Raw genomic sequence first — 12,336 nt, 5'->3', positions numbered from 1 at the left:
GGAAAGGCATGAGATTTGGTATTTCAAAGGCTTAGCATGACAAGCATATTAATACTTTCAGTACCTAAAATCTGCTGACCAGCTGAGTACTCCATGTGTATGTGCTTAATTTTTCAAATGTATGTGTTTGTGATGGAGGAAGGATAGAGAAAATTGTCTTTTAGTTGAACTTGGGCACAAATTCATGGCAAATAAAATATAAAAAACTTACAGAAATGTTGACATACCTTAGATTAGAATTAGGAGTCCTGTGTATAATTCAAACACTGATTTTAATCTGCATGGTAATCATTCACATGAGTAGGTAAATCATTCACATGGTTAAATCTAGCCCAAAATACTTTAGCGGTAACATTGAATTTGAAGTATATGGGGAGTAAGAGGGTGGAGGACATCCTGAACAGAGTCCTTGAAAGCTTTCTGTCTTGTAGTAAAGGGTAAGTTTTATACATATGTGGAATGTTTTTATTAATAACCTACAGAATCTACTGATTTGTCTTTATAGAGTCAGTATGCATGGGTGGCAGATCTGAAGATACTTTTGTGGAACACTTGCTTCTTGTGGTCATTTTTGAGATCACAGTATTTACAGTGAACGTGTAACCCTGCCTCATCCATTTAGTATTTTAGAAAGTATTGATATTCACTCTCTGCATTAATATAAGCTGTAGAGGTTTTCATAAAGCATTTCTAAAGGAACAATCCAATAGTGCTACCTCAAACAAAAGTATTCATGTCCATAAGCCAGTTTCAAAGTACACCAAAGTCAATGGAAAAATACCAACTGACTACAACAGATTTTGGATCAGTTGGCATTGTTGGTGATGGATACTGGTAATTTCTCATACACTGGACCAAGAGGTGACCACGCCACAGTTGACTGTGTGCCAAATGGCTGATGTAGCTGTCAGCAAGATTTACAGTGCATTTGCACCCCCACAATGAGAATGCAAAAATAACAAGGATGAAGAGATTTTGCATGTATCTCCAGCTGCTGAGGCATGAGACCACCACTTCAGCCAGTCCTTGATACAAAACCCACATTTTAAGAGCTTTGCAAAGAGTGTGAGAGGAGGTAGAGATCAACCTGAATGGCAAACATGTCTGAGGGGGGATCCTCAGCCCTCTTTGGACTCTGATAGAATTCCAGTTCTAAGGTGGTGCCAGCATGAAGAGCTAGCACAGTGCTCTGCTCAGGTTCTGTGTTTCATCCAGGTGCAGCTATAAACCTTTGCAATGGGCAGTAGTACACAAAGACACAACAAAAGGCTGGGCTGTGCTGGGTGCTGGAGTGCACCAAGCCAACAGTGCAGCAGATGCAGAACTGCTCTCCAGAGAGCACCTAAATCTCCATGTTGAACGGCACCATCACCAGTTCCTTCAAACCAAGCCACTGCATTGTACTGGTAAGCCTGGCAGGGTAACGGGGGTTTCTAGCTGCACAGCTGGATGGCAGCACTACATCTGCCCTTCACAAAAGCTTCAGATGGATGTCACACCCCTGTGGAAATCTGGAAGCAAGGCATCTGTCCTGTCACTAGCAGCAAGGGTCTCTAAGCCGATTTCTACCAAAGGTGTGCTGTTAGAGAAGAAAACTTCATACGTCTTTATAGGGTTCTTAACAGGAACAGTTTTTTGCTTAGTTGTATAGATTGCATATGATAAAGGTATATAGTATAATTACATCAAAACAGGTGAACAAAAAGCCAGCAATTTCAAGGCACCCTTATGTTTACAAGTCTTAGTTTAGATTCTTAGGACATCTCTTATTGGATATTTAGGAGTAAAGAGCATTATCCATGCATAAATAGATTTATTGCAGGTACCGTAGTTTCCTTAATAGCCTTATGTACCCCAGAGGCTCCAGCAACTTGCACTCTCCTCACTGCAGAGCAGCTCTGTGGCTTTTTTCCTGGCTCCTCTAATGAAAGTGAAGTTGCCTAAGCCAGGAAATGAGTGTCTGTAACATGCCCGTCTGTCTCACTTCCCACTGCAAGCAAACACAAGGGTCAAAAAGGATCAGAATGAAGATACACCTCTGTCATCTACATTTTTAAAGATGAGGTTAAAGACAAGTTTATTCTTTTTTTTCCCCTCAGGAACACTGGAAATACCTCCACATGTGTGATAAGAGATCAAGGTTACCTGCAAGAGTTGGCTGTAATGGACTCTTCCCTCATGCTTTTGGGGCAATTCATTTACCTGCTCTAGGCCTCCTTTTTCTCATCTGCAAAAAGACAAAGTCAGTGGCATTCCTTTGAAGGACTGCTGTGGGCGTCATTATTATACTGTCACCCCTATTGCTATGTGTAGGCCTAGCTAAATTTTTATTATTATCTATGATAGCATAAATACAATGCAATTATATTATGATTATGTCTACCAACAAGAGGTCCAGATCCTAATAACCTCTGAAATAGAATTTGTTCTTAATATTTCATTTGCCATGCACAGAGAAAGCACCATTTGCTGGACTGGGTTTGCCTCATGTTCAGAAAATAGGGAATTTCCAGGCAGACCAGTGACTTTATTCTTTCCAAACCCAAATCTGGGGAACCCCAAATCTCAACCAAGTGTCTGGAGATGTAATGCAATTGCTCCCTGCCTTCTAGGAAGCTCTCTTTAACAAAAAATATGCTATTTTCTAGTATAAGCATCTTATACTTTTTGTCTTTTTCACTAAGCGTTGCATCTGGGAAATCCTGGAGAAACACCAAATTCTACAACAGTGCACACAGAGCTATGAGATCATTGCTTAAGGGATTCTTCCTAGCATCCCAGGCTTTCCCCAGTGATGTGTAGCTCATTGTGTTTTGGAACAGGCAAAATAATCCAACATGCAATTTTCTTATGCTAAATCACTATCTGAAGTGCACTTTGTGTGTAGCTTATTTACTGTTTAAATCTCGAGATCTGAGTCCAAGTTTAGCTCTGGATACGCCTCTAAAGCCCTCAGCAATACAGACTATGACTGAAAAGTGCTTCTCCCTGTTACACTCAACACCCCCCTACACTGATTATGATAGGAATTGAAACTATCTGACCATGTTGAGATTTCAGCTGTCAGTCCTTAGTAATTAACTGTTCCTATGAAAGGAAGAAGTGTAGGAGGTTCATTTTGGCACTATCTGCTGATCACCAACACTTGGGTGGAAAGGACAGGGAGTTTTCAAAGTAAGCTCATGATGGCACTCAGCCTCTCTAGTTCTCAGGATTGTGATGGGCTGTGCCATTTATTTTACCTTCAGATGCTTGAGGGACTAGTTAGAGAAAAGAATAATGAATTAAAGAGTTACTAAGTAATTTTTAGCAATACAGAGAAATATATAGAGAGACAGAAATTTGTTAAGCAGAAAGAGATAGTAATACTGCCTTTCATGTCACATCAGAAATCAGAACCTGATGAGGGTAAGAGGTAAAATACTCACTAATAAACCGAAGTACATTTAGTGTGTTTCTGCTCCATGCTGGTGTTTATAGTAAACCCCAGATATTTTGTTAAAATATTTGAACATCATTGATAAAGGGGGCTCTCTGTGCCGGGTTTTGTACTGTTTGATCTAAGACTGCTTTGTTACAGTGGGCCAGGGCTCTCAGACACCTCATACCTGACCTCACAGGATATACAAAAGACACAAATCAGGACCACTAGTGTCTTCCATAGCGTGCGAGATGAACACATTTCTTGGGACCAGGAGGTTGCTACATTAGTGTGGATAATGGTATGGAATCCATATCACATTGCTTTCTACTGAGCACCATTCTGTATAGGCTGAAGTTCCTGCGAAAGGAAAGACATTAAATACAGCCATCACCCTGCAAGGTCATAGCAAGCCAATACCAAACATGATGGGAGAAAATGCAGGTTTACAACAAACTGTAAAAGTGAGATGAAGCAATGAAAATGTGCTGTTTGCAACACTGATCTTTGTGGAATAGCCTGTGCATCTTGGCAAAATGCGCCTGTCTGAGTACAGTCAGAATCTGTATTTCTGCTTGTCATATCTCTTGAAAGAGATTACTCTTGAGGAGTAACCCTTACTCAAAGCAGGATCTTGGTGAGCAGTTTTCTAAGGCAGGTAGAAAGTAGAACGGCTTTTTAACGTGTTAGGAGACATATTTTTAGGTGCCAACACATCTGTCCTTCAGTGTTCCTGGGTTGTTAACACTTTACAGTGCCCTCCAACACAGTCCCCATGCCTCGCTGCCAGAGTCCTGGGGGGAAAACTTCCCATAGAATACACCATTTTTTTCCATCTTGTCTAGAACAAACTTCTCATGGGTGGAAATGCTGATCTCCTCATTAATGATCCAAAACATTCTGAAATCAATGTAGTTGAGAAGTAATACTACTACTAGTAATAAAAATAATTAGAATGATAATTTTCAAAAGCTTTTGATGCAGAGAAAAACAGGAAGTTGTCTTTTAATCAACTAACTGTAAATGAAGCAGATTTAGATGGCCAGGGATTCTTTGGTAGCAGCAGCCATGTATGCCATTTGTTTTCACAAGGCTTGTATGTAAGAAATCTCCGACCAGAGTTCTTTTGCCTTCCTTTCAGTGGTTCAAGTCCAGGACCTGAAAGTAATAAGTAAACAGTATTTATAGGCTATATGACAAACTACCTGGGATTTGAAAAACAATATCATTTACCAGAGGATTACACAAAAAGAGAACCCAGATATATAAAGTAAAGATTATAAGCAAAAAAATACTCTGTCCACGGCCTTGCTGTGAATGTACAAAGAAAGTAGTGGCTTGCATGACATGATATGTATGTGTGTGTATGCTTTGACTAATGTGTAGTTAATTATTTTCAAATAAGTTATCCTTAGAAGAGGTGAAGCTATAAAATCTACACTAAAGGGCAGACATCCCATTATGGACTATCCACCACAGTAGGAATGCAGATATGGACTATTGTATCTACAACGAGGATAACAGACATTGGACTTGATTCAGTTGCCTGGGAGTAAACCACCATTACAAAGTTGAAATTGCAGTCTTATCAGCAAGTCTACACTGGGAAGCAGAGTTTTTGAGCTAATTATCCTGCTTGTATTGGGTATCATTAAAACTTAGTGTCTTTGCATGAGTGAGCTAGTGTATTTTCTGTAATCCAAGCCTGTTACTTAGAGTTAGGAAGCAGACTGTCTCTGATATTGACACTTGGGGAAAATATTGCTCTTTGGTCTTTAAGCTTCATTTGAGGTTACTGAGTTAGAGGGGTTCTACACCCTTTACTCCTGCTCCCTACTGTTCCCATACCGATCCCTAACTTCTTTAATGCAACAAATGTCAAGGACTTACCTATGTTTAAATTCTGTGATTTTAACTTCAGATTTAAAGGATCTCTGGAGTAACTTGTCACAAAATTTGGTAAATTAGCTTCATACTGCACTTGAAAAGAAAAATACATTGTAACATCAGATAAATTGTCATGCCTACAATCACAACATTGAAGTCAATGGTGGAGTAAACTTTATGTGTTGAACTTAGATAAGGTTAAAAATATACCCATAACATTTCTGTTAAAAAAAATGCAAGGCTTAAGAAATTCAATTAACTGTCAATTAACTTGTGAATAAGTTATGTTTTCTCATTACACTAAAGTTCTTCACTTACACAGCTCCTATAGTCCTGATCTCAAAAGAGTCCAGTGTCCCCCTATGACCATACAGATGAGGAATAATAGAAACAGAACACCCTTCTAGAGAAAGGAACTGTGATACTAAAAGCAGAGGGGGTGCAATTTCTTGGAATAAATATGTTGCATGCTTTAGAGTTATTTGCACTATTTTTCAAACCTTTCCAGTGAATTTTATTAATCATTAGCACACCCTGCAGTCATCTGTATTACAATGAGCTTATCAGCTTTCTCTTGCTGGGGGAACTTCTGAGAGGGCTAAAAGGAAGGCTGAAACAAGGTGGGGGTCATTGAACACCAATGACACATAATTTCTTAGATATGTGTTCTCATTGCTTGGAAGCAAATGTGATCTTGCCTTCAAAGTGGATAGGATTTTAAAATAACTGGTAATGCTTCCTGCCAGGTGCAAAAGGAAATTGTGAGTATGGCTGCTGGTAGTGCTGCTTTTCACCAAAGCACATTTTGCAGAGTCATGTATGTGCAGGAGAAGATATGCTACCGGCACACTGGTCTTAAAATCTTTCCAAGAAAAAGTAATCTTAAAAGGGTGAGTTTGCTCCATCAGCCCATTCATGCAAAGCAATTTGTTGCCTCATGCAGATCACTTATATTAGACTACATTGCTACGCACAAGGTTTTGACCGATAGTTTTCCCTGATCTTCACAGGTGGGAATGGATAACATGATTTTTTGTGAGTTACAAGATAGAAAATTGATAACCATGATGTTTAGGAAGTATCAGTGTCATCTGCATGAATAGGAAGATATGTTTCTTTGGTTAAGTGAACAGATAAAATGGTGGGGTTAGGCAGCCGGATGGATATGTGAAGTCAGGGAGAGAACATAAATGGTGTGCAATGTTATGTGTTGAAAACTTGGTGGTAGTGAATGTTTAACTGTGGATTGATGGGTGTGATACATATCAGAAGTATACTGGGGAGAATGCTGCAAGGAGATAGAAACTGTACACTATTAATTGTCCTTGTTTCAGCTGTAACAATTTTCTTTCTAGTAGCTGGTACAGCGCTGTTTTGGCTTCAGTCTGACAACAATCCTGATAACACACTGATGTTTTAGTTGTTGTTCCGTAGCTCTTACTCTGAGCAAGGATTTTTCAGTCTCTCACATTCTGCCAGTAAGGAGGGGCACAGGAAGCTGGGAGGAAGCACAGACAGGACACCTGACCCAAACTGGCCAAAGGGGTATTCCATACCACAGCACGTCATGCTCGGTATATAAACCGGGGGGAGTCACCCGGAGGGCATAGATCTCTGCTCATGTTGGGCTAGGTAGCAGTCAGCTGGTAGTGAGCAATTGTATTGTGCATCACTTGTGTTTTCTGAGCTTTCATTTCTTCTCGGTGTTTCTTCTTATTTTTATTATTGGTATTCTTTCTATTACCACTCTATTTTACTTTATTTATTAGACTGCTCTTATCTCCTGACACTGTATCATTAAGGGTTGTCCCCAGGGGACATTTATTTTAGTGAAGAAAAGAAAAGTAAAATTCCCTGTAGAGGCAAGTCCTTAGTTCTACTGAATTTCCACCACCGTACAGTCTACAGACTGCTAGAACTAAATAGCCTGAAGTTTCAGTTGGCCAAAAAGGTAATGGTATGTCAAAGCAATGAGTCAATATGCAGTGTTTTCTTCCAGATCTCAGAGTGGAGATCTCCTCTGCCTCTGGATCAAATCCTGAAAAGAGTTTGATAATGTGTTGTTGCTGCCAGGAACTTAACCTGGAATATTTCATTGCAACTTGCTTTTTCGCTTTCTCTTTATTTTTGTTCAGACTTGCTAACTTATAATTATTTGTTTCATTCAGGTAGAATTTCACCAAAGGAAACCATTACACCTGACCAGTGACACTGAAATCCCCAAAGAAAGTGCCTGATTCTCAACAAGGACCTGAAATTTGAGGTCATGCTCACAGCTAACTACCTTGGTCATGTACTTATCATACTTTCTGGAATTAGATTTTGAAGCCAGTCAAATTATTAAAGTATTAGTTTTCTCCTGATATAGAATGGGGAAGGTTCTGAAACCCTGAGAACATTTCCTAAGATATGGAGGCTATAAATTATCTTGCTATAGTCAGGCCCTTTGTAGTGGTGACTTTAGAAAGCACAACATTAGAGTTTTGCAAATTTCCATTACTGGTCATGACTTGAGGGAAAACTAAAGACATACTTACTTAAAAAGAAAGGTTTTGTTCAGGTTGTAAGAGAAATTAGCATTTAATTACTATTCTGGAAACTTGATCATCTTGAAATAAAGCAAATTTTCCTTGAGACAGAATATTATTGGACAAATTTCTTTTGGCTGTAATAGCTAACTAGAAGTTTGCTTTTAATTGCTGCAGGTAAACTCAAAAACAGGGAAGTTAAATTCCTGCTATAGCAGCTTGGCAAATAAATGAAGACATGATTTATACTGTCATGAAGACGGACGGAGGAAAAAAGTATTATTTTCCATTGAAATGTAACATTGGCTATATGCCACTTATGAGGTTCTTCGATAAACTACATGTTCAAGTATAAATGTTTGCTTTGGCGAACTGAAGGGGTTTTGTTTACTATCTCGATTTTGTTTCTTATCTTAGAAATAGTAAGCTCTTCAGGTGAGATTCTTCGAAGGGCTCAGAGGAGAGGAGATAGGAACCTTTGCAATTAAGTTATTTGAATATGGATAAAAATGAATCTCAATAAAAGATTATTCTTCTCTCTGTTTTTTATGGCATCTGATTTTAAAATATACTTACACAAACTTTAAAAAATTAGTCCTTTAAAAAAAATAAATAAAAAAAGATCTGAACAAGCCCCTTTAGATTTAAGATTTCTCTTCCTTAGCAGTTTTAATGTTAAATGCACTGGTCTAGGGGGAATGCACTTATTTGAGTTGTATCTTGGATTTTTTAATTTGGCTTGCAATTTTCTTGCCATATATTATGAGCAACAGCAAGCACAATGAGATGCTGGTGTCAGTTAGGGCTGCTGAAAAATTACCACAAAATACTTCCACCAGCGTGTCAAGCTATTCAACTGCTAGCTATTACTATGGGGAAAGCAGGAAGTACAGGCAGCCATCTCACAGAAAGCAAGCTAAGATGAACTGATTAGCCCTGATGTCCCTATTTCAACTTGCTCTGCCATATGAAAACCACCTTGTCAGGTACAAAGCACATCAAAACATAGAGCTCCAAACCTGTTCTCATCAGCGTTCCCTGGAGAAATCTTTTTTGGCAAATAATCGGTGACTTCGACAGGTCACGATCAAAGTTAGACCCCAACTGCGGTAGAAACTGCTGGGTTTTCTTTATTTCTGGCGAGTGAGACTGACATCTAGTGGCTTCCTTTACTGATCCCGAGGCATCCTCTCCGTTTCTGCATGTTTTCTTTGTAAGTATGGGAGCCAGATACTTTACCTGCCTATAATCATGCGGTTTGGGGTCTTCATACATACTAATCTTATACTTGCCATTCTTCACAAAGAGTATCTTGGCCTCATAAGAGCTGATCCATGGAGAGCGAGTGACAAAAGGAGGCAAGTCCCTTTTTTTCTGAGAGGAGAGAACAGCCTGGACCTCAGTGCGGAAAGCTGTTGCATGACTCAGAGGTCATTTTTTGCTTGAGTTCCCCTTTTCCCTTCCCTCATGACTTCTGAGAAGGGTTGGATGATCTATAGAGCCTGTAGCTAAAATCAGGAGGCTGCTTTAGCTGTACATCTGTATTGGCTTTGGGTTGCTCCACTGCATATTGTTGCTGGTAGAAAGGCCAATCAATCGCAGAAAATTTTGATTGACTTTCAAATAAAAATCATCTCTGGTCTTGGTGAAGGGTGAACATAATAGCCCAATGATGGTTTTTTGGTTCTCAAATGTTTTAATACCTGGCAAAAAAGAAAAAGAAAACAAAACAACACACACATACATAAACATATACAACAGAACTTTCGTTTTTGACTGTTACTTGCACTCTGGCTATCCCTGTCTGTATAAGCTAGTACATTCATTAAAGATAAATGTGTACTTCTAATTTAATGTTATTTTGTACCTATGTTTAGATGAAGAACTACTGCTTTTTTATTCCCTTTCAGCTCTGCAAACTAACCTGAAGAAGCAAACTCCCAACCCTAGTGAAACCCCATGTGAAGCCAAAAGCATAGGTATTCAGGACTCTCCACATTCACACCAGCCTGTAGGAACTGGAGCTCTGATTTGTACTTTGCCTGAAATACCCATCACTAAGCAAGAACACAAATACATCCTCCCATTCACATTTTTATTCTTGTTTCATTAAACAGTACATCCTTGAGGGAAGACTAAACCTGTGCAGGCATTTGCACAACAGGGATTTGCTGTTAGCTGGGCTGTGCTGGATGCACCCTAGCCTCACTTAGCACAAGCTCCATCCTTCCTGATGCATTTTCATGTCTTTCCACATTCCTGGGCCACAACATTAATTAGAGTTGCCCCATTACTATCCTAATATGTGCCCAGGTGTTATGTCTTGCTGTGGGCTATCTCATCAGCCAATGCCACTCAAGCTTCACCTCTTTGCCCAGAGGGAGAGGGAGGCCCTTTCATATACTCAAGGATGCCTCTGGGCAGGGTAAAAGAACGCTGATGCAGCATTAACGCCCTAATAAGTGTAAAGTATTTAGCACAGTGTGCAAGCTAGATCTGTCCTGTCTCTCACTGGTCTTACTTCCAGACTCTGTTACCTTACACTATACCTGTAGTAGCAGCTTTAAAGAGCTCCTTGTATGCTCTGCAAAATCCGTAAGACATAGGTCATTAGGGTATTGAAACAGGCCCCAACACAATACAAACCATTTCTTCCTAGTTCCTTTAATATTCAATACTTAGGAAACCCGAAGGAAATCTATAGCCTTACAACTTTCTGTTCTTTGTGCTTATTCATTCTGAGGACAGAGCTGTTTGTAAGAGAAGATGGTGGTTCATTGAAGGATAATGGCAAATGGAAATGTGTCCTGACAAACAAAACTGTGATTCTGAATAAGGATTTGGTTAGGCAGCTTACTGGAGATAAAGTAAGTTCCCACAAACTGTTTTTGGAAGGTCACATTTCTATCCTCTCTTTTTCAGTTGATTTTGGTTCTCAAGCCATGTTCACCTGCACTGGGCTGTCAATACAGGCTCCTTCAAGTCCAGGAAGGAGGACTGCCTGGAGCACTCCCAGCTGTAGGAGGGTCCCACTGCAGGACGCCCTCCAAGTGTGGCCAAAACTCACACTCCCAACTCCACAAATTTTTCTTAGGCTGCCCAAATACTGAAGCACAGCCTGGCCCTGTTCCTGCCCGGGAGGAGGTAAGCAGGCTTGGGTGGGCACTCTGCTTTTGTTCTCCAAGGTGGCCCAGGCTTCCCATCAAGTGTGTGTATGGGGCAGTCTACAGGCAAGCCAGCTGTCCTCCCATAATCAGCTGCTGTGTTTATCTGATCATTTAATATGCTGGGGAGAAAAGTTAACAGCTGATAACTCACACATTTAAAGCAGCCTTTTCTTGTTTTACAACTAAATAGAGATACTGCAGACTAACCAGACCAGAAGGAATAGCAAAGGCACTTCTGCTTTTCTAGTCTATGACAAAACTAACGACCTAGACTTTACATTGCTGCTGCTGCCGCCATCCTGGAAAGACTATGTATGCCTTTACCACTCCACAGGTGTTGGGAGCAGAAACGTTCAGCCCTGAAGAGCTGTGTCTCCTTCTCTGCCCCCTGTCCTGTCCTATAGGACTCCTCCCTTTCCATAGCAATGTCAGTCCCACAGCTGGGAGGCAGCAAAATTCAGATTTTGCCTATATTGCCAAAAAGTCTCAAAGCTCTGCAACCCTTTGAAGAGATTGTGTTGAAAGGGCAACTCCTCCCCATTTCGTACGCCGGGTAACACACCACTAATTTACTAGTCACATGAATACCCATTTCCTCCTTACCTCTCAATGCTCCACCTATTTTCGCCATCCCGTTTTTTTCCTAAAGCCAAGGTTTTGTATCCAGAGGAGGTTTCTGAAGTGATGCAGTTCTATGATTCTCCATTAACTTCACGAAAGCATGAAGTCTGTGTATTTTCACACATCCCACCTCTACCATCTTTGTTACCATTGATTTTCCTTGCATATGTTTGTATCCTAGAAACTGAAACTCAGTGATCCATGTGCACAGTGATGAATAAGGAACCCAGAGACGCAGTGAACAGAAAAGATAGAGATACCACTCACCGCTCTGCAAAAACAGGGACTTCTTGACAAACTTCATATCTATCGCAGAAGGCTTTTCTTTCCTCTCTTCTAGGGGAAGTTAAGCAAAGGGATGAACTTGCAGCACACCCTTATTCAGGGAATTGTTTATTCCTCCATTGTAAAACAGAGCTGGAATATACAGTCTGCCCATCTCTGTTGCTAAGAAACGGGGCACTGTTGCCTTGGGACTTGATTCAGAATTCAAAAACAAAAACAGTGTCTCAGTAGACTGCATAAATGCAGCTTGAAACCTAGCAACAAGGCCGCAAGTTCAATGTGATTCCCTTACATGTTAGAAAACAAGGGTATTAGAAGGAAAATATGACTGAGGAAAAGAAAACAGTAATTTGAAAACAAAACAGAGCTGTTGTATCACCAATTATCCTAAGGGAGGGAACTTTCTTTTACTAAACATATTTTTATG

At 40.1% G+C, this 12,336-nt stretch overlaps 1 protein-coding gene across 1 annotated transcript; it reads right to left on the bottom strand.

The window, feature by feature from the left end:
- Positions 1 to 4,341: 4,341 nt before the first annotated feature.
- Positions 4,342 to 11,634, bottom strand: C2H7orf78 (chromosome 2 C7orf78 homolog). Its single transcript, XM_065669109.1, has 4 exons — positions 11,607 to 11,634; positions 9,076 to 9,248; positions 5,312 to 5,396; positions 4,342 to 4,579 (listed from the first exon to the last, which is right to left on the bottom strand). The coding sequence occupies exons 1-4, from the start codon at positions 11,632 to 11,634 to the stop codon at positions 4,431 to 4,433; spliced, it is 435 nt and encodes a 144-aa protein (XP_065525181.1). The 3' UTR covers positions 4,342 to 4,430.
- Positions 11,635 to 12,336: the final 702 nt, after the last annotated feature.

This window comes from Lathamus discolor, chromosome 2 (assembly GCF_037157495.1).
Source record: "Lathamus discolor isolate bLatDis1 chromosome 2, bLatDis1.hap1, whole genome shotgun sequence".
Classification (NCBI taxonomy): domain Eukaryota; kingdom Metazoa; phylum Chordata; class Aves; order Psittaciformes; family Psittacidae; genus Lathamus; species Lathamus discolor.
Note: the sequence above shows the minus strand (reverse complement) of the source record. Positions and strands in the feature narration are given on the sequence as shown.